General features: G+C 49.2%; 8 protein-coding genes across 8 annotated transcripts; 5 read left to right on the top strand and 3 right to left on the bottom strand.

Moving 5' to 3' along the window:
- Nucleotides 1-444: 444 nt before the first annotated feature.
- FMAN_01344 (uncharacterized protein) lies at nucleotides 445-2046 on the top strand (the record flags this gene model as incomplete). The annotated part of the gene is made up of 3 exons (XM_041833708.1): nucleotides 445-759; nucleotides 804-1274; nucleotides 1321-2046. The coding sequence occupies 3 exons, from the start codon at nucleotides 445-447 to the stop codon at nucleotides 2044-2046; spliced, it is 1512 nt and encodes a 503-aa protein (XP_041676683.1).
- A 247-nt stretch (nucleotides 2047-2293) lies between these two features.
- Nucleotides 2294-4966, bottom strand: FMAN_01343 (uncharacterized protein; the record flags this gene model as incomplete). Its single annotated transcript, XM_041833697.1, has 5 exons — nucleotides 2294-2409; nucleotides 2460-3835; nucleotides 3883-4427; nucleotides 4481-4835; nucleotides 4956-4966. 5 exons carry the CDS (start codon nucleotides 4964-4966, stop codon nucleotides 2294-2296), a joined length of 2403 nt encoding a protein of 800 aa, XP_041676682.1.
- A 1584-nt stretch (nucleotides 4967-6550) lies between these two features.
- On the top strand, nucleotides 6551-8698 carry FMAN_01342 (uncharacterized protein; the record flags this gene model as incomplete). Its single annotated transcript, XM_041833686.1, has 5 exons — nucleotides 6551-6602; nucleotides 6933-7241; nucleotides 7289-7551; nucleotides 7599-8091; nucleotides 8142-8698. The coding sequence occupies 5 exons, from the start codon at nucleotides 6551-6553 to the stop codon at nucleotides 8696-8698; spliced, it is 1674 nt and encodes a 557-aa protein (XP_041676681.1).
- A 927-nt stretch (nucleotides 8699-9625) lies between these two features.
- On the bottom strand, nucleotides 9626-10795 carry FMAN_01341 (putative cytochrome-b5 reductase, mitochondrial outer membrane form; the record flags this gene model as incomplete). Its single annotated transcript, XM_041833675.1, has 3 exons — nucleotides 9626-10194; nucleotides 10246-10633; nucleotides 10754-10795. 3 exons carry the CDS (start codon nucleotides 10793-10795, stop codon nucleotides 9626-9628), a joined length of 999 nt encoding a protein of 332 aa, XP_041676680.1.
- Nucleotides 10796-11661: 866 nt separating this feature from the next.
- Nucleotides 11662-13173, bottom strand: FMAN_01340 (uncharacterized protein; the record flags this gene model as incomplete). Its single annotated transcript, XM_041833664.1, has 1 exon — nucleotides 11662-13173. One exon carries the CDS (start codon nucleotides 13171-13173, stop codon nucleotides 11662-11664), a length of 1512 nt encoding a protein of 503 aa, XP_041676679.1.
- A 3517-nt stretch (nucleotides 13174-16690) lies between these two features.
- Nucleotides 16691-17513, top strand: FMAN_01339 (uncharacterized protein; the record flags this gene model as incomplete). The annotated part of the gene is made up of 2 exons (XM_041833653.1): nucleotides 16691-16800; nucleotides 16856-17513. 2 exons carry the CDS (start codon nucleotides 16691-16693, stop codon nucleotides 17511-17513), a joined length of 768 nt encoding a protein of 255 aa, XP_041676678.1.
- Nucleotides 17514-18985: 1472 nt separating this feature from the next.
- FMAN_01338 (uncharacterized protein) lies at nucleotides 18986-20552 on the top strand (the record flags this gene model as incomplete). The annotated part of the gene is made up of 2 exons (XM_041833642.1): nucleotides 18986-19032; nucleotides 19085-20552. The coding sequence occupies 2 exons, from the start codon at nucleotides 18986-18988 to the stop codon at nucleotides 20550-20552; spliced, it is 1515 nt and encodes a 504-aa protein (XP_041676677.1).
- A 1996-nt stretch (nucleotides 20553-22548) lies between these two features.
- FMAN_01337 (uncharacterized protein) lies at nucleotides 22549-25417 on the top strand (the record flags this gene model as incomplete). The annotated part of the gene is made up of 3 exons (XM_041833631.1): nucleotides 22549-23586; nucleotides 23636-24982; nucleotides 25034-25417. 3 exons carry the CDS (start codon nucleotides 22549-22551, stop codon nucleotides 25415-25417), a joined length of 2769 nt encoding a protein of 922 aa, XP_041676676.1.
- Between the last annotated feature and the right edge of the window lie 169 nt (nucleotides 25418-25586).

Raw genomic sequence — 25586 nt, 5'->3', positions numbered from 1 at the left:
CCGAAACAATTTAAGTTACTTACTACAATTAATGCAAGCTTGTTTTTTATAGAAGATATCCATTACTAGCTAGATAGTTAATAAATTTTATAGAGGCAAGCTACATACTCCTAGAAACCTGATATAAAACTCCCAAAATTTCAGATCGTGAGCCACTTTCTTCCCTCATCATCATCACCACTAACCCAAGGCTATTTAGCCTCAATTTACACAACCACAACGCATCGCAGAAGCTATTTAACTGCATGTACCTACTCTCGTAAGTATTGGCTATATAGTGCTCTATTTTTTTTATTTCTTTTATCAAGTTTTGTGGCAATGCGATGCATCTCTAGATTCCTTACCTGGAATTCCTCCTGAGATCTTCAAACTCCCCTCTCCACTCTCACCTATCTACCTCTTACCCATTTGACCTTACTGACTTCACGATAGCCGACAGCAATCATGCCGCCTAAACTCGTCCCTGTCCTCAGGGTGAAACAATTTCAAGATGAGATCAGTAAAACGAAGAACAAGCGCAAGGCTAAGGACAACGTCAAACGTGTCGCTGAACCCTACAACAAGATCAAAGACGGAATGCCCCAGGTTGCGCTGGACAAGCTTATCGATTTTCTGTCAACAGAAAACTGGGTAACATCTGACACCAGACCAAGCCAGTACCGACTTTACAAGATCATGAAGGGTCATGGACGTACAAGCCAGAAGCTTCACTTTGGCATGTGGGTAGTTGTTTCGGCCATCTGGCCTAACAAGCCTGTTGTAATTAATCTTGCAACTGCTATGTCCAAGCACTGGGAATAAAGTTCCCTGGAACAAGCCCATGGTTCCCGCCTGGCCTGTCCGATGAGACTATTAAAGACAAATGGGACGGGAATGTTCCTCAGCCTATTAAAACAAAGGAGGACAACAAGAGCAAGAAGGGAAAACAGGGAAAGAACGTCAAAGATTCCGATGATGAAGACAATGAAGAGTCTAATGACGAAGACATCGAAGAGTCTGACAATGAAGAGGACAGGGAGCCTAAAGACAAAGAGGGCAAAGCATCTGACAACACTAATACTGGTGAGAAAGGAAAGAAGCGAAACGCAGATCTTTTAGATGAGGCTCAGGAGATCGAGAGGCTTTCTACACCAAAGAAACAGAAAACAGGCAGCGAGGCCATCCATATCGACCTCGACAAGGAAAACGAACCTGATCTCGACAAACTGAACGCTAAGCAAATGAAGGCACTAATCCTTACAACAAAGCAAAAACTACACCAGGCAAGAGAAAGGGTAAACGCCGAATCAAACCAACAGCAAGTTGATTAGACGGAAACAGTATTTGGAGTCTGTTATTCAACAGAATACTGATTCCGATAACGACAAGCTCAAGAAACCGTACTCGGAAAACAGGGATCTTAATGACATTAAGTTAAAGCAGTCCCAACTTATCGAAAATTTCAAAAACAGGATCCAGAAGCAGGATGATGATTTGTCTAACACCGAGGCCCAACTCAGCATTGCCCAGTCAAAACAGGAGGACGCCGAGATTGAACTCAGAGAAACCAAGTCTCAGCTCGAAGACATCTCGACTACACTTCAGGACATCAGGGTCCAATCCAGCGCCAATTCAAACCATGAGGACCTCGAGGCCAAACTCAAAGACACTGTTTCCCAGCTCGATGTTGCCAAGTCAAAACAGAAGGATGCCGAGGCTATGGTCAGAGCCACTGTGTCCCAGCTCACCCAGGCCCACGATACCGAACGGATTCTTCGGCGACAGATCATGACCTTACAAGACACGGTCAGGGGCTGGGAAGCAGCATCAACCCAGGCCCCGGGGGCAGATGCGGGCACTCTCGCCCTATCACTCCATGGAATGTCCACACAAATGGCAGAGAGGTTCAACCGGGTAGAAAACGCCATGGTAGAACTCGCAAAGAAAGGACAGGACGGGTTTGATACTATGACAAAGCAGCTGTCCAAGAAGGACAAGCGATTGAATGCAGTTTTAAAGGGAATGCATGGGATTCTGATTTTGTTTTCGGGCATGCCAGGGGTATAAGGCAACAGACACAACACGGAACGGTTCACGGGATTCTGATATTTTTGGGGATTTGCTTTCGGGTTCATAAGGGGTATAAGGCAGGAAACCAGACATAGCACATAACGGCGGTAAACAGGTTAAAAATGTATAACACTTTGCTGAATTCTGCCGTATAAATGAAATAGCACTAAGACCTGCTAATCAGTTTTACATTTGAGCATAAGTAGCTCCACAGATCCTAAATGAGATCCAGGACCAAAGCAGCCTAATCCGAAAGGCTATCAATGGCATTGTTAATGGAGCGTCCAATGATGGCGGACCACTTGAGACCGTTGATGTAGTCCTTGGCGTCGATGCTCTCAACCCAACCAGGGAAAACAGCTATATAATCGTCAGCATATGGGTAATGTTCAGTTCGCTTAGAAACTCACCTCCAGAATAACCGGTCCAGATCCCGGGCGCAAACACAACATGTTTGAACCAGTCTCGACCATCCAGGCCTCCTTCGTAGAGGAAGCTCCTTTCGAGCAACTTATATCTCCTGTTGACCCTGACGATGGTATAGCCGAGCCGAATCTTTTCAACAATGTTCCACCACGGAATACCTTGCTCAAGCTGATGTTTGGCGATTTCAGCTTCAGCGTCGAGCTCGCTAGCCTTCAGGTGGAAGTGTTCAAGGAGGTCACGAATATCCTTGAGGCTCGTCTTGAAATCGTCCTCGTTGCCAATCGGCTTGCCTGATGAGACAGCACCACGGATATTGAAGATATCCTCCTCAGTAAGAGCGTACTTGGTAGACTCCAACTTAGCCTCAACCTGGTCAAGATAGCCCCCCAATGCATCAGCGTACTCGGTAGCACTGAATGGAATAATCACGGTCCCAGCAAGTTTGGCAATGGTCAGACCAAGGATCTGAGCCATAGTCCTGTGGTACTTAAATCCAACGTCACCGTACTCTTTCATCCAGTAGAAGCTGTCATAGTTGCTGTGGTAGTGATACACAGCACTGTTACCTCTTTCCTTGAACCCAAAATCAACACAGGGAATACCAGCATGATCCTGGAACGCGGTGAAATCACTGCCACTGCCCATGGTAGCGATCCTGCCCGACCAGAGGTCATTGACTGTCTGACCAGGGATAGTCTGGTTGGGCGAAGGGACAGCGCTTGTGACGTCGCGGATGATCTGATTGAGGAGAGGAGCTGCGGAAGCAGAAAACTCGGGGCCACCGACGCCGACGTCAACATTGACGTAGGCGACATTTGCTTCTGAGAGCCATGGGAGGAATTCCTCAACCCATTCGGTACTGCCGATGAGTGAGTATTCCTCGCCATCCCAGCTCGCGAAGACGATGGTTCGGAGAGGCTTCCAGCCAGCCTCGACGGCCTTTCCAACTCCTCGAATGACCTCGTTAATGACTGCAGAGCCACTGTTGGGATCGCCAGCCCCGCCAGCAATCCAGGCGTCTCGGTGGTTTCCAACAACGATAACTTCATTGGGGATAGTACCATTGACGACGCCGATAACGTCCCAGAGAGGGGTAGTGACATATTTCTGTTCGTTATAAAGATTGATAACAACATCATCCGGAGTGGGACCGATGTTGTATTTGATGCCCTTGTACTTCAGGCCGAGATTCCTGTTCCAGTACTTGTTAAAGTGGGTGGATTTTGGACCGTGACCATTCAGGGCTTTGAGGATCGGGAGGGCATCACGGTATGATATAGGAATGGAGGGGATAGAAGGGGTTGCATCATCGACTGGTGCTCGGGGAACACCAGGCTTGGAAGGATATCCAGGGGTAGATCTAGAAGGTCAGTCAAGTCTTTTCTTTTCAGGATTATGGGGACATACGGATCGCCAGGGCGAATGCTCAGAAACTCTACGCTTCCGCGCTGAACAGAACTGGGGTTTCGTGCAGGCCCTTCAGGGTAAGGCTTGTACCCCTTCTCCTCGGTCCTTTCTCCATCATCACCAGGGTCACTGTATATCAGGATGCCAACGAAACCGAGCTCTTGTGCACGTTTGACCTTGAGGCCTCGAAAGATTCCTCCATATCGAGCAATAGCAATCTTGCCCTTGATATCAATTTTGGCATCAACAAGATCTTGATAGTCTTGATAAGTACCATAATTGACGTAGACGAAGGAAGCAGTGGCATTTCCACTCGCCGAGTAGCCGTGAAAGATGGGCACGCGGTTTTCGAGGGACGTTGTGGGATCTTGGTCAATAACGTCTTCCTCGAGAGAGGCCTTGAAGGTGGTATCCCAGTCTTTTCCATTCTTCGATTTCTTTAGAATGGAAACGCTGGAATCGACGGGGTAGTTGAGGTAGGCATCATAAGCCACGATCTCAGACTTGACACCAAATTCTTCCCATCGATCCCTGGTCCATTCGGCCTAGAGAAGATGAGCACGATAACTAAAGCTGGCAACCTATTATGAGTCCTTACCTGTGAGTAGTTGGCGCCGGCCAGATGGGGACCCGATGTATAATAACGGCTCCATTCCTCAGCCTTCTTGGGGTCCGGCGTATCAAAGAGGATACGCTCGAGTTCCTCATAGCTTAGACGGCTCTTACCGGGTAACCAAGAGCCAGGGTGGCCGTGATGATGACGAGGCCCAATGAAAAAGGTTTGTAACACGAATAAGCCAAAACCGCCGAAGAGAATCACGGAGCAAATCAGAGTGAAGAATCGACGCCAGGTCTGGTGAGGATACCTCCTCCGGGGAGGGCCGACCCGAACGGTTTGGATGAGAGGCGTATTCTCGTCTGGCATTTTCTCCTGCTCCTGATGGGAGGAGTTACTGAGTATTGTGGTTTAGTATAAGTCTCAAGCCTCGATGGTGGATTTGGTCCGGGTTGGATGACGATGTCCGGAAAGTGGAGGGAGATAATGGTTAAGGTCCTGTAGGTGTTGAACTCACATCCGACTCATGATGAAGGCGTCTTGGCAGCTCCAGGGGCCTTTTGGATTTATTTACTCATGTGATGGGAACCTGAATAATGATATTGGTGAAGGTTGGAACGTGAAAGGAACCTGAGTTGTAACAGGAAGTTGTACTCCGTAATGTGATGTGATAGGCGATATTGATGACGAAACAGACTCTGAAAGGTGATTGGCCAATGCTATCATGCAGTGGCGCCGCCACCCCCAGCCTCGGCTGAAGATGATGAAATGGTACTCCGTACTCCGTACCTATTTATCATCCATTCAGAGTTGAAAGAAGAAGAATGACTGAATAGATATTTCCTTCATTTCTAGTAAGTAGGATTAGAATATCTTTAGGTACTCGAGTCCTAAACTTAGGATCACATTTCCCGTGTTAGTCCTAAGATTTAGAGCAGTTTTATAAATTATCTAGGAAGTATCTCCATCTTACAGCTGCAGCTGTCTCTTTTTTGCCTCTGGGACCTCTAACCACAGCTGTTCAAACAGAGCTCGATAAAAGATACAATAGAAGGATATTGAACTAGCCTACCAAATGAATGAACCTCGTTTCTGTGTCATATAAGTACACAAAGCTCACAGAAATCCTCTAAAGATTGATCCGTCAGCAGAGCCAAGTGCTCGGCACGGCAATAGAGCGGAGACGAAGCGGGGAACATCTGGAGGCTTGCAGGACTGAAGCACTTTATTAGGGCGCTTCCGGCGCCGCTTTCGGGGGGCGGCAGAAGACAAGCGACAAGATTGATGATGGCTGACCCCGGACTGATCGAGGTAATCAAGTAATAATGGTTGCAACCCAGACAAGCCGAGTTCGCCTTACCCAAGCTACCAAGCTAGCCAAGCAGCCAAGGTCAAATGATTCTCGCCTACAGAGTAAGACTTTCACTGCACCGACCTCATATTGCCGTACTGTCTGTCCACAACTACCGGCACAAGTTATCCTGTGCGTCATAATTTATCTCGCCCGTGTCTCACAGAAAGAATCTTCCCTGTCGCTCGGAAAGCAAGATGGTAGCAAAGCCCCGGGCGAATATGCACTACAAGGTGCTCCTGTGACCCCATCCTTTACCACTGACCAGGCATTCACATCCACGGGCTTTAAATCTGCGGGCCATTTTGGAAAAGTTGGGTCCAGTTTCTTCCAATTATCAGGCTCCTGACCGCAAAATCGCCCCAAAATACCCCTGCTCGGGTTCGTCCTCTGGAGGTTGGAGCAGTGGATCGGAACCCTTCTCTGCACTATACCACCCTGCCGTGCCGACCAAACCAATTCTGGCCTCGATGATCCATAATTATCTCTTTTGGTGGCTTGCTTGGCTTGACCTGACTTCTTCTACTACTTTGTGACTGTGACTGTGAACCAAAACTTCTTCTTGTTTTCCTCCCTTGTTGTTTGGTGCAAGAGTTGAGATATTGATGAGTTGATCGTGTGTATCGTATATCCAGATTAATCATCCCTCGTGTCGCCGTCTCGTTGTACATGATACTCGTTGGTCTTTGTTAGGAACAAGAAAATTTATTACTTCGAACTTCTCCTCTCCACTGTTACTCTTTGCGCAATCGTTCCTCACGATGACGACCAAGGACGGTCCAAAGCTGCCCAAGCAGCAGCTGGCAATTCTAGGTAGGTTTTAGTATTTCACTATTTCATGGATACCTGTGAAGCCCTTGGAATAAATACCCTTGCTGTCTTTTCACTTGACCTGCTTGGTATCAAGATGACAATATACGACCATGGTTCACGGTCCGAACACCATGAGCCTCAACCCAACACCGAGTCATTCTCGTTCCCCATTATTCCCGTGCACAGGTGTGCTCCCATATATATAACTTGATAGAGCGTTTCTCATCAACAACAGAGGCACTATAACATGAAAATACACATAGCCCAGAGAGACATCATGGTCCAGTCCAGGTATCCCGCTCCATCCGATCTCCGCTGACCTATCAATAGCCATGGCCAGAATCGCCGAACCCATGGCCTACAGCTCAGTCTTCCCATATCTGCCCAGCATGGTCAGCAGCTTTGGTGTTCCTACCAACAAGGTTGGAAGTTGGGTAGGAATCACATCTGGTGTCTTCTCTATAGCACAAAGTACCACTGCAGTGGCTTGGGGGAAGGCTTCCGATATTTATGGCCGGAAACCGATAATCATCTTTGGCCTTATGAGTTCAATGATCTGCTTCATAGTATGGGGCATGTCTACGAATTTACCTATGGCTATCATTGTCCGAGCCATTATGGGAGGTGGAAACGGAAATGGTGTGTAAGACGAGAGCAACACAGAACTCCTCACTAATATTCTCTAGTCGGTATCATCAGAACGGTTGTTGCTGAGCTGGTGCCTGAGAGGGAACTTCAACCAAGAGCATTCTCCATCATGCCTATCGTGTGGAGTTTGGGTTCCATCATCGGACCTAGTTTCGGAGGTCTCTTCGCTGAACCTGCAGAACAATATCCCCAAATCTTTGGCCATATCGAGTTCTTCAAGCGCTTTCCCTTTGCGCTACCGAATCTGATTCTCATGGTTTTCTTTCTATTCTCAGCTACCATTGCAGCCCTGTTTCTCCATGTAAGTCTGTGTTAAGGTTCACTGCGCATCATCACTAACAAATCTAGGAAACACTCCCTAGCAAGCGAGGACACCGGGATTGGGGTCTCCTGGTAGGCGAGCGTATCACTCGCTCTTTCAAGACCACTCATCCAGCCCCCTCTACCCGTCGAGCTTCGTTTGTAGATGGCGAGGCTACTTCACCGCTTCTTCCTAACAAGACAGCACCAAAGAAGAGGACATACGAAGCTTCAGAGCATGCAAAGAAGGAACGCGTCCTTACCCGTGCAACAGCCATGAACCTTCTGATATACACACTTCTCGCATTCCATTCCGTGGCTTACGATCAGATCCTCAGTGTCTTCCTCAGACACCCAGTTGAAAAGCATACTCCTGAGAATACTTCATTTCCATTCTACTTTTCAGGGGGATTTGGCATGAAGCACAGTGAGGTCGGCACAATATACACCATCTATGGCATCGTATGTTGTGCTGTTCAGTTCCTGATCTACCCTTCAATTGTTGCCCGCTTCGGTGTTTTGCGTTGCTTTAGAGTCTGCTGTAAGTTGAAAGTCATCATTATCGAATTGCTGGGTTCTAATATCTTCCAGGTCTTCTCATGCCACTTGCCTACTTCCTCACCCCTTACTGTGTTCTACTCCCGACACACAACGGCCGCATGACCGCTCTCATGGGTGTTATGTTCATCAAGGCTGCTGGAATCATTATCGCATTTCCATCTGTCACTATCCTTCTGACAAACTCATGCACCTCTCTCCGTGTGCTTGGCACGCTCAACGGTTATGCCACAACCTTCAGTGGTCTAGGTCGTGCACTTGGTCCAGCTTCGACAGGCGCTCTTTTCACCTGGGGCGCCGATCATGGCTACGTTGTGACTGCGTGGTTCTTCCTCATGTTCATTGCTATCCTAGGTACTATCCCAGCTTACCTTGTTGAAGAAGGGGAGGGCCCTTCCGCTTCCGCTTCGAGCTCGGCAGAGAATAGTGACACAGAAAACGACCAGGCTTCGTCTTCGTCAAGTACGATATTGTTGCCTGAAGATTCCGCGATTGAGTCTGAAGAGGAAGAGGAAGAGGAGCTGCCTTTGACCAAGACTAGGTCAAGGTCTATAGAGCAAAGCTACGGAACTATGAGCGGACGAAAGTGAGGTATTGAGGTTATCACATACAGCCTTCGGTAACTTATTTTCAAGATCACCGTCAGCCTTTTACAAGGTCATCAGGCTCTTGGCATTTCCTAGAGACTGCACTTATAATAATAATTGGATATTCAGGGCATCCTTCAATATCCTTAGGGTATGTCTAGGGTATATTCAGGGTATTTCCCCCCTCCCCCCCAAGTTTGCATGTCAGCCTCGAAAGATATATCTAAGCATCTCAAAAGTCTAGTATAGTTTAATCATTTATCTATTGCCCCTCAGGCGGCAAAGCCATTAACGTAACATCATTAAAGTCAATTGCCTCAATTAGATCTTGAACTTAACTACATATAAGCCAGTTGGGGAGCCTTGTTTGCCTTTGAGCTGGCCCCAACACCTCCCGTAACCTACTTCAAAGGATACCACGCTTTGATTATCTAGCATCTAGCCACCCACCCGATTCCATACTTCCTTCCGATTGCAAACAGTATCACGGCTGTACCATGACAATGCTTCAAAGAAGCCTGCGGCCTGCACAACGAGGCATATCAGACAGAAGTTCTAAGATATGATCAATGTACAAGCTAGTAAATAAGACACGCAACGAGCTATACGTTATATTTGGGGTATAGCTGAGGATATCTTAGGCTACTTTGGGACTCTAGTCATAAGATTCGCGTTCTCACCATAAGACTCAAGATGCCAACCCTGAGCCTATGAGAGGCTTACTGAGGCTTAGGCATAAATCGCATGCCAAGCACCTTTCCCTTAGTTTCAGGCACCATCATAACACATCTCAAAATCGAAATGTAGATTGACTTTATCAATTCTAGACGGCATCCCGTCGTCTATATCGCTTCTATAGCAGATCTTACACTGTTCTCTTTATGCTTTGTCGCCATCATTCAATTCTATCATTACATGCGCATCATTCGCTTAGAACTTGTACACTTGGTCCTCCTTATAGCCAAGCTCCTTAAGGGCACCGGTCAGCTCACCCTGGTTCTTGGGGCTGACCTTGTTGCCGGAGATGGCGTTCATGAGGCCGGGAGGGCCGCAGACAAATAGCTTGATGTTCTCGTTCTTGGGCTCAGGGAGAACAGTCTTGAGGAGCTCCTTGGAAATGTAGCCGCTGTTGCCGACCCATTCCTTGGGGGGGTTGTCGAGGACATAGAAAGCACGGAAACGCTGAGGAAATGTGTTCTCGAGGTGCTCAAATTCCTTCTTCAGAAGAATGTCCTGCTCGGAGACGTTTCCAAAGACAAGGGTGACCTTGGTCTTATCGTTGGGGTTGTTGAAAATAGCGCGGGCGAGCTGATACATGGGGGTGATGCCAGTACCACCGGCAATGAGGGCAATGTGCTCGTGCTTGTTCTCCTCCCAGGGGTACTTAGGGAGAGGACCCTTGATGTCGAGGCGTTGGCCGGGAACAAGGTTGTGGAGGTGTGTGCTCATAGGACCGTCAGGGTACTTCTTGACGAGCAAGTCGATGAAACCCTTCTCGCCTGCAATCGTCAGTCAGCTGTGCTAAGGAGGTCTAATTCGGTTATACATACTCTCATCACTGATAGGGGTGTAGGGCCGGAGAGTAGCCTTCTCGTCGTTGGGACCCTTGTACTTTGTAAGAATCGCGCTGGCAACGTGCAGACCAGAGACTTGATCGGGCTCTGGAAGCTCGAAGCGTAGACGCTTGGTGTTGTGGTTGACAAGCTCAACATCTGAAAGCTTGAGGGAAACGAAACCCTGGTCGCCGCCAGTGAAGGCCTTCTTGGGCTCAACACCAACGGCCTGCTTCACATCCGCAGCAGCAGCCGCAGCAGAGGAAGCTCCGCCCTTGCTGAAGTACCAGAAACCAGCACCTCCGAACGCAGCAGCTCCAGCGGCGTAGAGGAGAGCATTGGATCCTCCAGCGCCTCCAGCCTCGGTGGCATATCGACGAACAGACTAGAGAGTAGGTTATTTAAGCTTCGCGACGAGCAATTGAGAATGATGTAGTTCTGATTGATAATCCGAAACAGAGACCATGATGGAGGGGCGCAAATGCGCGGGACGAAGAAAACGTACCCTCAAAGGCTGAGCAGCGCGGAATGCAGATCGGGCGAACATCTTGACTTGATTATGAGGGTCAATTGAAGGTCAATTGGCCAGAAATAGAGAATGAGATGTTGTTGCTGGTATCGTCTGAAGAGCTAGGTAGAGAAGTGGGCGTATCCAGGTATTCCGAAATCGCGACGGAACGAGAGATGACGTTATGAGTCACGTGACATTCCGGACAAAGCACGTCAACTACTACCTAGGGAAGCCGGCTGTAGATAGCTTCGCTCGCTTGTTGTATGATGTGATGAAACGAGCTTGGATATAGGCGGGCGCTAGGTTTTGCTCTAGCAGTGATGGGGTGATGGCTTATCTTGGGGGGTGTAGTACAAGTAACTTGACAATAAGCAATCTCCAATCAACTTATCTCCGTCTTCCAGCTTTTTAGCTTCGGCAATACGATACAGGCTCTTAAAAGAAAGGTTTAGGTTAACAAGGGAAACTCATTATCTTATGATAGGTGCATTAGGATATACTAAGGTGTCTTAATGAGTTCATATATAGATTACCGAAGCATCGGCTTTTTACTACGGCAATATAGCACCGACCCCGTCCAAACAGGACTTCATCTTCTCTGAATCTCTAGGTAGACTCCTCCCCTCAAACTTCTTTTTCTCATTACCTAGCTCAACAACCCTCCGTCATAACTCCATACAGCCAATCTAGATAGCTTTTGCCCTTAAACAAGACTGAGAACATTGCCGTCTCCCATCATGCCAACATGGCATTTTTATACATAATCTCAAGTCACCTGCTGGCGGCGGTTCGAGTTTGCTGTGGTATTATTGGTATATTCGCCGGCTCCATTAGAAGAATACATCAAATCGTGAACGTCTCTTCAAGCATGGCATGCAATTCGTTATTATTCAATCACCATATCACCTTTCCTCTCCCCTCGCTTCCTCACAGCCCCCTGGCTCGACCAACTCCATTGGTGGCTTCGTCTGTACTGGCGTAACATTCGAGTCCCTCTTTGTTCCACCGTCGTGACTCTCCCTCCTCAAAATACCAGTATCTTGAGGCTGAGCAATCGTCGGTGTGTTTGCTTGGCTACCTCCCCGTTGCCCGTGGTAGTGAACAACTTGGGGAGGCGGTTGTCCGGAGTGGAGGCCCAGTTGCTCAGTGGGATACGGGTCAAGGTCTTTGCTCGAGGTCGAGAACATCGACACGATTGGCTGATGGTACCCGTTAGTCGCATTGCTGGAAGATGGAGTATGGCCATATTGACCGCTATGCTCCGCTTGAGTAGGTGTGCCCACATCAGGGGAGCCAGTTCCCTCCACAAGGTGACCAGCCAAGCTGTTCATTCCTCCCTCGATATCGCGAAGTAGTCGGACATACTCCTCGGGCACCAGGCCGCTTTCCTGAGTCTTCGGGTCCTCAGCCACCAGCCAGCCTTGCCCGTGCCGGTACGACACCCAGATAATCTGGCCCTCAACTAGAGGCAATTCGTTCTCGTTTTCCCGCTCGAAATCGAACAGGGCGACGGCTTTGCCGTGGAACTCCTCGTCCGGCGATGTAATAGTAAACTGGTAATCTCGTGAATAGCGAGACTGGTCCTCGTCATTGTAGCCTGGAGACGATGGGGAACTGTCAGACTCGGGCTGATAGTACTCACCGCCCTCGGCAGCCCGGGGTTGCTGGGCAATGTGATATGCCCGACTGTGTCTTGCCTGCTCTGGAGGATATGTAACAAAATCTCCACCGGGGCCGTTGGCCTCGCCACCGTTATTGACATAATATGTCTCGCTACCGTCTCCGCTAGTTCCCATATAGTAACCCCGCTCACGGTCATAGTTCGAAGAATGCATATCAAGATCGCGACCTGTCCTCCCCCTCATGGTTGTCGCTGCCGAGGTTGATTTGTGCTTGCGGTGGCGTGTAGCTACAACAGGGCTTTGCAGATCCTCGTCTTCGCTATATGGGGGCCCACCGTCGAATTGAATGGGGGCCAAATCATGGCCACGGTTGAATCCATCTGTACCCCACGACTCCCAAGGCATACGTGTTTCCCACGATACTGGGGGATCTGATAACCTACGATGCTCGCTTGCAGGTGTTGTCATACCGGAAGGCGGTCCCGAAGGTTCTGGCGGCGGCCCGTAGTGCAGAGGATGAGTAGCAGGGTACGCAAAGTCCCGCACTTGGGTATATGAGAGAGTCGAGGGGAACATCGGAAACATATGTGAGGTCGGACGGGATCTTGTAGGCAGAGAGCCCGTCGAATATTGAGAGAGTCGGCTTCTGGAAACGTGGGACATTGGTCGCGATTGTATGCTTCGGCGCGAAGGCGGAGAGGTGATTAGAGGTGGCAGCGCGGGGTGATTAGGGTTCGGAGAAGAGGATACGGCTGCTGAAGGAGAGGTCACTGGAGAAGAAGTCGTAGACATAACTGCCGTTGTCGACATGCCTTTTAAGAAAAAGCCTAGCGACAGTCGTGCGATCTGGCGCACGCGGCCGCGCAAACGCCGAAGGATGAGCGTGCAGCAGAGAAGGTCTCGCGGGGCTGCAGTAAGACTGACAGTTAGACGGGTGCGCTAGAAGAACAGGTATCGGCGGCGAGATTGAAGCGGCAAATATGGTGAACAAAAGCGACCTCTGCACTGGAGAGCTCGATGCGATATTTTTGGTTTGCGTTTTGTAATGCTCGACGCTCCAAGTTGGTCTCGTTCGAGTTGAGCTCTCGAGGCGGCGGACGTCAAGTCAGCCGTAGCGCTAAGGCGTGAGCCAGCAAGGGCTCCAGTCGAGTTCCAAGTATAATAGTCAACGCTGAGCCAAGCCCTAATGCAGATGATGCCAGACGACCAGTCGTCAGGCGGCAAAGCACGAGATGAGTCGGTTACAAGTGTGGAGTGGGAGTGCGAAGGAGCGTAGAGAAGCAGAAGCAGAAGCAGAAGCAGAAGCAGAAGCAGAAGTAATAGCAACTTGACAGAAACAGAAACAAGAACAGAAGAGAAAACAATGCCCTGGTCTTGCTGCCGGTGCTCGGGAACAAGGGCACCACGCTGTACAGTAGCTGTCGGGTCTGATCAAAAATGCCTGCGCTTGCGCTCTAGGCGAGGCGAGAAACCAAAGAGGGCCTGGCCTGGGCTGAACGGAACTGAACTGGACTGGACTGGACTGGGGTAGGATGTGATCCCAAGACGGATTGTGATGAGTGTGAGGTGAAGTTGGGTTAGAGAAGCGAGCGAGGAAGGCCATCAATCGATGGATTGCCCACCTTAGCAATCCTCGCGAGAGTGGAAGTGACCTGGGGGAGACAGTACTGTACCCGGTAAGGTCGCCCGTTGGCACGTCCGGGCCCGGGAGCTGGAGGCTGTAGTGGGGCACAATTGGGCGCAATAGCGCACCACACCACTGAAGCAAGCGCTTTGCGCACCAATCCGACTGGTCAGGGGTCTTAGATCAAGCGAGTCAGCGCCTGTAAGTCGGAGAGAAGGAGCCCAATGAGACTCGAATATGAATGAAATCTTTCTGTCACTTGTCGCCGCTTGCTCTCTGGGCGCTAGCAGGCAGGAGACTGATGTGGGATGATGTTAGTAAAGAGTTAATATGCAAGTGAGAAGAGATATCAAGGTTAACGTTAATGGAAGAGACCTCCTGTTGGCTCAATGTGACATCCAACGGTCGGGCAGTTCCCAAATGAGGGGTATGCTTGACTAAATTTCCAGCATTTATTAGACCTAAATTTAGGATCAAAGACGAAAGTCATTGTAAAGTTTCCATGATGACGGTACATTGATACCCTACTCTGCTTTTACAGGTCATTATGAGGTTTTATGGTTATTATTTAGCTGTTAGTTGGTCATTGTCTCAAATGAACAACTTCCTTAGGTACCTACCTTTACCTATCTGTATCTTTTTGGACAAAGCATGTGCATGTCTCTATACCAACCCTGGAGGAGCCGCATCTCATCCGGCCCATCTGATTAATTAAATTCGGGTTGTAACAACCAAAGGCGCCACACAATCATTCGCACTTGTCTTCAAACCCTCTACCCTGCTTCAGCCCCTCTGAAGCCTTGATCCTTTCAGGTTCTCGCCCTCCCTCGTGTTCATCCCGAAAAGATGACTGTCGTCGTCTTGCATGCGCATGCGCATACGCACACGCACACATAATACGGTAAACCCAACAAGACATACGACAACTCTGAGCGAGGATCTCCCTGTATACCCACCCGGGCCGTTGGAACCTCAATCTGGAAAGGTGACCCTGTTCATCTCTTCTGGGTATGGATGGATACAGGAAAGTAAACTTAGCTGGCAGATGGATCAGACCGGGCTGCCATGGATGTAATCTCCGGTTATTGCATTGTTGCTGTCGCAATGAAATAATCCTCTCTGTTTACTCAGGCCTTTCTGGAAATTACTATCACCATGGTGTGCAGGATCATGAAACTAGACCCCGAAGGTTGTATGGCAGGGGCTTCTAGATCGATGCTGGTTACGTAGCGAGCTGGCAGCAAGGCAAAACCGAACAGGGTCATCATGTCATGTAGTGATCCTCTTGCTAGGTATACACGCGTATGTATGGTTTTTTTATATTAATTGTTTACAGCGCCTCGATAATCTCGTTCCAGGTTCTTTACTTGGGTCACGATCCGTGATCTCCTCCCGGTGGCCGAGGTTTTGATGACTTCTGAGTCCCGCCCACAAACCCGTTCAGTACGGAACCAATTCTGCATCTGGTGCCAAGTTGGTGTAGTGTAATTGAGTCTGCAGGGTTATCACAGGTAAAAGAGAGATGCAGGATAGCAACCACCTGGTGTTACCATACTAACCAGGCATGAGGCTCAAAATGTCAACATAGTCTATTTGACACAATTTCACAGTTAGAGTTAAATTCAACAACTTGATACCCACCCAGTTTTCTTCTTTTTTCTTCCATGACCCAGCTCTCTTATACTGAGTACATACGTGAACAGAAAGGACCAGCCGGTGCCTTGGGTGACCGGTGAGGTTTCTATTCTGGGCTAAATTTGGTGCCTTCGTTGATTGGCTACACCAAATCGTCGTTTGTTTCAGGTTATGCGGGCGTTTAAAAGCCAATAGCCTTTGCAGATCAAATTCGCTGGTGGAGATCTCCCTGTTGGTCGCTTCAAGAATCACAAGGAATCAATATCAACTGTCTTTACAGAGCACAGCAAGCCTAACCCCCTCCACCCCTCATTAACACCGTAGCAAGGGCAATTGCATCCGTAGTACGGATACTACTCCCATCCGAGCGACACGTGACCTTCTATTGGCCGATAAGTGACCGCAACTATGATATCCTTTGTTGCTAACACGCACAAGAGGAATATTGTGCAATTTGACTTGATGCTTAGACAGCCTCATGATCTGAGTACCTGAAAATCAGAACTACCTAGTGTTCTAAGACGGGGGCATTGGCTCATTTACACAGGTTGGCATCAGAGGTCAATGAAAGCCGAAGGGAAGAGGGAGTTTGCTGACTCATCAGGCTCTACCGGACTTTAGCCAGAAGCTAGCTCGCCCTATCTTAACTTTCCCAACTTCGCAGCAATTCAAAACTCAACCTCTTCTTTCAATAAACATCACCAGACTGCGTCGCGTACCAAAGGAACCGGACAACGATGACATGAAGTGGCTATTGGTGTGCTAACTCGAGACTTAAAAAAGCTGGGTAAGTAGGAAAACGCGCGATTTCCTTTTCTTTCATGATGAGTTTAACATATTGGAGCTGTCTGAATTTCTTTGCTGAAAAGACACTTTATACGCTTTTTTATCTGATGATGACCCTGCACTTCTCTTGTAACTTGCGTCTTTTTGAATGCAATGCACTAACACAGTGCCGCACAGTCTATCGCTCTGTCTCTGCAAAGCATGCCACGCGCCTTTCCGCCCGCCAACAACCTCGTTTTCTCGCCCGGCTAGGAACTCGGAAATATGGAGGTTGCCAACGGTGGCTCTTCGGCCCAGAGCCAGAATGGCTCATCTGAAAGCAACACCGGATACAAACTCAAGTTTTGCACTGTCTGTGCTAGTAACAACAATCGGTTCGTAGATGCGTGTCTCATTTCTGACAGCGTTGTGCTAATGTTCATCCTGAAGCTCCATGGAAGCTCATCTACGGCTATCGCAGGCTGACTATCCTGTCATTTCCTTCGGCACCGGTTCTCTCGTCCGCCTGCCTGGGCCTACCGTTACCCAACCTAATGTGTATCACTTTAACAAAACTTCTTATGACAGTATGTTCAAGGAGCTTGAATCCAAGGATGCTCGGCTGTATAGGAACAACGGCATCCTTAACATGTTAAACCGTAACCGTGGCGTCAAATGGGGCCCAGAACGCTGGCAAGACTGGCAAGTTGGTGTACCTCGCCTGCAGCATGCTAAGGACCGTGGCAGCGAGGGTACCGAAGGTGGTCTAGTCGATGTTGTCATCACCTGTGAAGAGCGATGCTGGGATGCTGTTGTCGATGATCTCCTTAACAGGGGGTCACCGCTCAACCGACCTGTCCATGTCATCAATGTCGAGATTAAGGATAACCACGAAGAGGCCGCCATTGGTGGGCAGGGTATCTTGGATCTTGCGAACTCTCTCAACGCGGCTGCTCGTGAAGAGCGTGACGCTGTTGGTGCTTCGTCCTTTGACAATGGTTCTGCCTCAAGCAGAGCCTCCTTTGATGAGCGAGTACCTGATATTCTGGCTTCATGGCAGGAAAGATGGCCCAAACTGCCAGCGACCTGGACCGTGGCTTGGTTCTAATCCGCGTAAAACCACAGCCATACTACACACCTTGTGATGCGACTGCCATATCATACGACGAAGGCCTTCGGTGCTAAAGTATAACAGCAACTTGGCAGGTGGTATACGCAAGTTTGCAAAGATTTAGATCTGTCCCCTGGATGGACAGTATAATGAACTTGAGTGTCTGTGAAGGGGATATTCGTTCTTATCTCTTAATCGTAGATACCCGAAACCCGGTATAGTCGGGGTTGAAGATTCATTACACCCAGGAGGGCTCAGCCCCTCACCACTATTATCACAAATCCATGGGCAGCTGAATATGAATAATACGGGTGCCTCGTCGCCTAAACCTTTCATTGCCGGCCATTCCGTTACTATCCCTGAAGGAGGTTCGCGATCAAGGAGATCCTGTAGCTGTTTAAGGGACCCCCACAGTGTATTAGGCGCATACCTTTCATAGGCAGATAAGAAGTGTCGATCACAAACCGGCTTCAAAATTATATGAAGATTGCCCAGCCTGCATGGATAGTGAATGTTTCAGGGAAGACTGATCAAGATTGATCTCGTTCAAATCGGACAAGGTTTTGGATTCGATTACGCAACAGATGGCGCTGGCGATCATTTTAGCACAGCCACTTAAATGATTCATGCAAAGCGGCATTTATAGCTGCTATATCGATGCTGATGTGATGTGTCTGCTACAATTGGCCAAGCGAGAAGTCTCCAGCGACGAACATAACATGAAGAGTCCTAAGGAGAACCAGCTTACATGACAGGTCACTGGCTGTCATTCAGCAGCATGGAACTCCCTGCCATAGGCCCAGGGGTTTTCAAGAGGCAGCCAGTTAACATAGACCTCGTTTTGTCATTCAAAGCCGCGTAATGGGAACGAACAGGACGGGAATCTAAATTAGTACGAACGCCACAGCTTTCTTTGGTGGATCGTTATCTCAGAGGCTTGGGTGGTGTGAACGTCGATTCACCTGCTGATGACTATTACTCCATACACATGAGTGGTTCTAGACCTGCGAATACCACAATCTTGCAATAGGGTATGGCAAAGTCGGCATGGATGGTTATGACTGTGAGGGCATGCTGAGAAAACTTCTGACTGTTAATTGAAGTGCAGAAAAAAAGATTAACCTAAAGGTTTAATAACCTCACAAGTTTACCTGAATCTTTTTGTTATTGAGGAGCCTGAAGTTTTGCTGTTTCTCCTGCACTACCAACATAATTTGGTGTTGTATGGACTAGGCCTTTCGGATGCTCTTATCCTTGCATGTAAGAAGCATTCCTTTGCCGCTTTAGATATATGCAGTTGAATCCTACTCGCTCATCCGCGGGAAGCTCACCTGGTGGCCCGCGGAGTCCGCATCCTTCGGAAACCAGATAAAACAAAGCGAAAAACCAATCGCCGTGATACTCGTGAATGAAATAGAGTTCGAAGATAACAGCGATTTCATGGCATTTTGAGCAGCATATACGTTAAAATGGCACTACGAGAAGAGCCTAAGGTTATTCGACCAATGAGCAACTTGTATGGAACCTTTCAACTCCTATCAGCTGAGCCAAACCTAACTATTAACCAGAGAGTTGTACCACTCGGCATTACACACTTTGCGTCATAGCTGTGGTACTGCAGTAGTCTGCCGTTATGGCCTCCCCAGTCATCTCATTGGCGGCTCATTTGAGACTATCCAAAATGCCTTCCATCGGGCTATGGCACTTACAGTGGCTGAACATCCCATGCTGCAAGTGGGTATCTTAAACGAGAACTCAGCTGTGCCTTCATGGGTTGAGCTGGAAACTGTCGACCTTGGTCTGCATATCAGCTGGCAAGAGATCAAAGCCTCTGATGATTATGATAGTTCCTTGAAGCATGAGATTCGGAACCAACTCGATACTTGGTTTACAGATGTCGAAACGAAGCCAGGGTGGAGAGCCTCAATCCTATGGTCAGAAGGTAGTATCCAGTCATTGGATGTTATTTTCTGCTGGAACCATACCAACTTCGATGGTGTAGGAGGCAAGATCCTACACCAGACCTTGTTACGCAATCTCAATGATTCGAAGACTGACCACGAAGTCAATTTGGAAGGAAACGTTCTTCATCTTCGCAGTACTGCAGAAAGGTTCCCCCCTCCTCCAGAAGAGCTCATCAAGATTCCAATCTCGTGGGGGTTCGCTTTGGCGACAATCTGGAAAGAACTGAGGCCTCCATTCCTTGTGTCAAACGACCCAACCCAGGCCAACTGGGCCCCTATTCGCCAGGAACCTTACCAAACTGAGTTCAGAACGTTCTCGATTGAAGATGCAACGCTGAAGAAGGTACTGAGCAAATGCCGAGCACATCGTACCACCATTACAGGCCTTTTGCATGCCCTTCCGCTGGTATCGCTTGCCCTGCAATTAGATGAGGGCAGGAAGCATCACAAACAAGAGGCAAAGTCGATGTTTGCTATCAGTGCATTGGATACCCGTCGCTTCATCCCCGCCAATTCTGAGGCATACCCTTGGCATGTTCCTAGTACGACCATGGATAACCAGATGACACTTGTTAACCACATGTTTGGTGAGGATCTAGTCACAGAAATCCGCTCCAAAGCCAAAGGAATACCATCACAATCACATACCATGACTCAACTCGAGAACTTTGTCTGGGCAGCTGCTGTGCAAGCTAGAGAGGATATCCAAAACAAACTCGACAAGGGCATGGAAAATGACCCTTCAGGCTTGATGAACTTGGTCAAAGACTGGCGAGTTCAAAAGAAGCAGCAGCTCAAGAAGCCCCGAGTAGGTGCCTGGGGTGTATCCAATTTAGGGACACTGGATGGGGCCATTGAAGGCTCAGGCTGGAGGATCGAGAGAGCTGTGTTTCAGCTGAGCTGTGAACTCACTTCGCCTGTGTTCCATATCAGCTCGATTAGCGTAAAGGGCAAAGAGATGTGCGTTGATGTCAGTTGGCAACAGGGTATCATCGATGCTGAGATTGGAGACACACTCGCGTCTGATATGGAGGCCTGGATAAGGTTCCTTGGCGCCGGGGGAGAGGAATGATGAAGGACCAGCAGAAAAGCTGAGGGTATTGGATCAAGGGGTAGAAAATAATTAGTCAAAGGACCCTCTAAGTTTGTCCTGAGCTTGCCTGAGCCTGTCCTAAGGTGTCTAAATGTTTTTGTAGCCTAAGATCAAGTTGCGTGGCCTCCTCTGTGGGAGAAGTAGGAGAAGAGGAACATTGGGTTGGAATGTTTGAGGACATCATGGATGACATGATAGAGAAATGAGATCAAGTGGTAAACAAGTCAAGTTACTAATGTTACCTTTATGCTTCTGTTCACTTATGTAGTATGGCGTAATGTCTGAGACACATAATAGTGCAAATTGGTTCGTCACAAATCAGAATCTCTCAGTCCTTTGATCGATCAATTAACTATACGGCAATGACATTAGATCTCAAAGGAGGGTTTGCGTGCTATTATCTTTCCACTTCTAATATCGTGCCCTATTTATGAATCTTATGATATTGTGTTGTCCATTATCAACTTATTCCGGCCTGTAGGTCCGGGTGGCTGTACAAGCACCTTGTCTAGCCGCGTACCTAGTACCAAGCACGTGCCGACTTTACCAAGACCCGCCTATCCCCAGCGCCTCGCTCGGCAACCCGCTAAGCTTTGAACGCCTGACCAGGGTCGTTGGTCAAATCAGAGCTCGCGAGAAAGAGTCGCCTTTGCTGGTTCAGGGGCAGGGGTGCATTAACTGGAGCTCTTTAGCAAAGCGCAGTGTGCTCAGTGGACCGGACATTGAATAAGGTGCCCAGGCTTAAGCACAGGTTGCATCGAGATTGGCTGTTCTGCTTATTTCCCGCCCGTCCCCTTGCATGGGGTCATATCATTCCATCTGGTGCTTTAACACTTGAGCGGCAGATGCGAGAAGCCAATTCGACGTCTTGATAATATCAGCCAAGCCAAAGCGGTAGACGACTAGGAGAGGTAGCTGGAAGGTCAGAGTTGGTCCCAACTACTATCAACTATTGTTCGATAACCCAATTCCGAACAGTACCTTATCCAGTCTCGGTGGACTCAAGAAATTAACACTCCGTCTTGAACGATTTAATAAATTGCCAGACCGGGGCACCCGGACATTCTGGATGCTCACCCCAGAAGACAGAGACCGAGAACTCATTTCCCGCAAATCTGTCTGTATCTGTCCGATGTCCACTCGTTCGCCTCGGATTGTCCACCCAAAACTTGGGGCACCATGGCTTTAACTGCCTGCACAGTATCCGTACGTACGCACGCTATTTTCTAGAACAAGTTAAGCTGAGTGAGGTCAGGTCCGGTTGGTGATGATGGTGGAGTTGTCCCCTGAACATCCATCCATCCAAGTTCCAACCACACCCGATCCGGTCTAAATCCAACTTGACTTGAACCCCCTTTTGGATCCATGGAATTGGGGTCGGTCAGGGTCAGTTGATGAATTCACTTGAGTTGATTGACTTGAGTCGATCGTTGGTTGATCTGCATTGCGTTGCATTCTTTCTTACTTTCTTTCTTTGTCCCTCTTCTTTGATTGCCCTTGATCCAGTCTCTTTCATCCAACTTTTATACCGAAAGGAAGACGCAAATAGACAAGGATTGGCCAGAAATACCTACCTATCTTACCTTGCTTTCCCCTGCTCTTCGACTCTTATCATTTCTTTCAAGTTCACCGTATCTGGACATCACCACCTCCATCATTCATTCCTGTCATTGAAGCCACGCTCCAAACCGTCCATCCGCTTTTCGTCGCTTCCGGCCACCTGCTGAAGCTTGGCGCTTCTATCGCCCGTCGCCCCCTGAAAGGTCGCCAAAGTTGTGGGGGAGCCTTCCAGTGGTTAAAAAAGATTCCAACCATTATTAGGTAGTTACCTACCTACAGGTGGCCTGCAGCCTGCATTCATTTCGACCCTGTCCCCGTGTGGCGTCCATATGAGACAGGCGGCTGGTGCTGTTCCAGTTCCATCTCCCTCCAGCATCATCTCGGTTTCGCATTTCTGTTTTTTCTTCTCTCCATCATGAGCATCAGCCTGGGACGCAATGCGCCGTTGTCCCCGATCTCTCTAGGCGGTAGCGAGTTTTCTGTCTCAAAGTATCAAGGTCCCGAAGACGGCGCCTATCCCAACGGTCGCTCCAATCTCGCATCGCCCCCGAATTCGGGTGGCTCCAACAGCACCATGAGTATCAACGGCTTCCCCAGCGCTCCTATCAACGGTCCAGGACCTGGTCCCGGGCCCGGGCCTGGCCCTAGAAGCACTGGAGGTCCCTCGCCGCCTGCTTCGATTGCTCGGTCGAGTAACGGCACCCAGCTCTATGCTCGCAGCGAAAGCGGTCGTAACAGCGTCCGCGGCGATCTCGACGAGTCCGTCCTCAGCGAGCACTATGTTGCTCTGCGTGCTTTTCTCAATACCCGCGACCCCAATCACAAGCAGCAGCCCAATAAAGCCCGCGACAAGCTTTTGCGCCTTTCCTCGGTTCAATTCTATGAGCTGAGTACCGATGTGTTTGACGAATTGATAAGACGACAGGCCACTGCCAGGGCTCCGCCGAATGCTCCAAATGGTCCTCCTTCCTTTCTGCTGCCCGAGAAGAACTTTCACCCAAAGCGAAATCAGGCTCGCCAAAGGCTATCGTCTCTTGGCCCACCGCGATTTCGAGATCTAGCCGCCGATGTCTATCACGAATTAGAACGAAGATTCCCTCGATTCGTAGGAGCCGATCTCGCCCGTACCGGAAGCCCCATGTCAATCAGGGGGCCGGGTACTCCAATTAATGGTAATGGCTTTCCCCCTCGAGGTCAAAGCCGCATGAGGAGACCCTCTGATGCACCATCTATGAGAGGTCCTGGACCGACAGATGCTTACGGTATGCCAGCATCACCAGGTGCCCAGAATGGCGATTACGGACGCCCAACCCCGAAACAGCTCAATCAGAATAATACGATCGTTCCCAACAAAAGTATAATGCTCGAAGAAGACGACGAAGGTGAAGGATTTACAGAACCGGACCCGAACCGTGAGAGCAAACGGAGTGCTGGAAGCGGTGTGACTTCAGAGGTTTGTGCTGCTACAGCTTAGAAACAACAAAACGCCTAACATTTCACAGGCCGACAAGAAGCTCATCGAGGACTATCAAAATCAGGTACGAGAACTACGTGAGAAATTGGACAGTATGGAGGATGCCATGAGGAAGAAGGAAGACGAGATGAACAGTGCGTTGGATCAGGAACGTTCTCGGTCTGCCACTACCAACCAGGAGAAGCAGGAATGGAATGAGCTGAGACTCAATCTCGAGAACAAACTAGCTGAGGCGCAAAACTTGAACGACTCAATGAAGCAGGAATTGCAGCGCGTACGGGAGGATCACGACATTGAGATTCAAAGGCTTAGGGACGACGTGACCGCAGCACATGAATCAGCACGCAGCACTGGGCCCGCTGCATCGGATTCAGACCTTCAGCGGGAAAATGATGAGCTTCGACAGGAACTCCGAGAACAACAGCAGGTCACAGAAGAGGTTCGGAAAGAGGCGCAAGAATTCTTGCTTGAGATGCGCCAACTTTCCCAGCAGAGCGGCTCAACACACGAACGACACGCAGAGCTGGAACAGACAATCGAGAGACTCGAGCGCGAGGTTCACGAGTGGAAGAACCGATACGCGGGCGCAAAGACGCAATTGCGACACATGCGCGCATCTTCCGCTGGTCCTGGAATTGAACATGATGCAGCAAAGCATGTCCGGGAAAAGGGATTCATGGATGACCGTGGACTTGTCAAAGATGTTCACGTCACCAAGTTTCAAATCGCCATTGACGAACTCCTGCAAAAAGCACGAACCGAGGATCCAGAAAAGGTTATCGACGCAATGAAGCAAGTTGTTGTCAGCGTCCGCCGCATTACCAAGGACATAGAAGTCCCACAGAATAGTGATGAAGACTTCGCACAGCAACAGGCCAAGATCAGATCCAAGGTATCTTCCACCGCAAACAACCTCATCACAGCCTCCAAGAACTTTGCCCATAGTGCTGGAATGTCCCCGGTCTCACTGCTCGATACGGCAGCGTCACACTTGGCAGCGGCCATCGTGGAGCTTCTTGGTCTGGTCAAAATTCGGACAACCCCAGCTGAAGAATTGGATGATGACGACGGAACTGTAACTCCCGCGGATTCTAGTGGACTCTTTTCTCCTGTAGCTACGGAGCATCCCTCGACTACTCAAGGCGGGCTCCCTCCCCCACCGCCCTTCCAGGGTCTTGGTGGTATGCGAGGAAGCATTGACTCTTCGGCATACAGTCCTTTGGGCTCACCTCGCCAATCCGCGGAGCCATACTCCGGAAGGCCCATGTCCAAAGCGAGCGCGGTACCGATCGGGCTCGGGCACTCCAATGCGAACAACCAAGCCAATGGGCAAGGATCACATCAGCTGGACCCCCGAGCCGCCGAAGACCTTAAAGTCAGTTACCCTTCGACGCTAGATCCTCAACATCACTAACCAACTACTCAGCTCTACCTTGAGGACCAGAATGCCCTCCTTTCAACCGACATCCAGCAGCTTGTGAACACGATCCGGGGTGATGCTGAGATGCGACAGATTACTGGCGAGATTGGCTCTATCAATGCCGTTGTTAGCAATATCATTTCAGAAACACAAGCCTACGGCATAGGCGAAATGGCAGCCTCGTTGGCAAACTGCAGAGCACGACTCCTAGAGGCTGCTGACCAAGGCCAAGACATGGCCAACATTGGCATGGATACCAACTCTCACGAATGGCGCATGTGGGTACAAACCCTGCCACCCATCGCATTTGGGCTGGCGCGTGAGGCCAAGGAGTTGGCTCAACAAGCCGGCGATATGGCCAGACCCGGACGACCTGATGACTTTTCGTAATTACCTTTCACTTCGTTTCTGAGAATCCGGACTTTGCCTTTGCAGCCGGAAAACGCTTTATACCCCCCTGAACGCCAGTTTTGACGCTGGATGAATTAGCTATTTGATGCTGTCCTAGTTTTTTTGTCTTGGATTGGTCGATGATATCGAGACAACGTTGAACGTATCT

Source organism: Fusarium mangiferae (assembly GCF_900044065.1).
Source record: "Fusarium mangiferae strain MRC7560 genome assembly, contig: FMAN_scaffold001, whole genome shotgun sequence".
Taxonomy (NCBI): Eukaryota; Fungi; Ascomycota; class Sordariomycetes; order Hypocreales; family Nectriaceae; genus Fusarium; species Fusarium mangiferae.
This window is presented reverse-complemented; position numbering and strand designations above follow the sequence as displayed.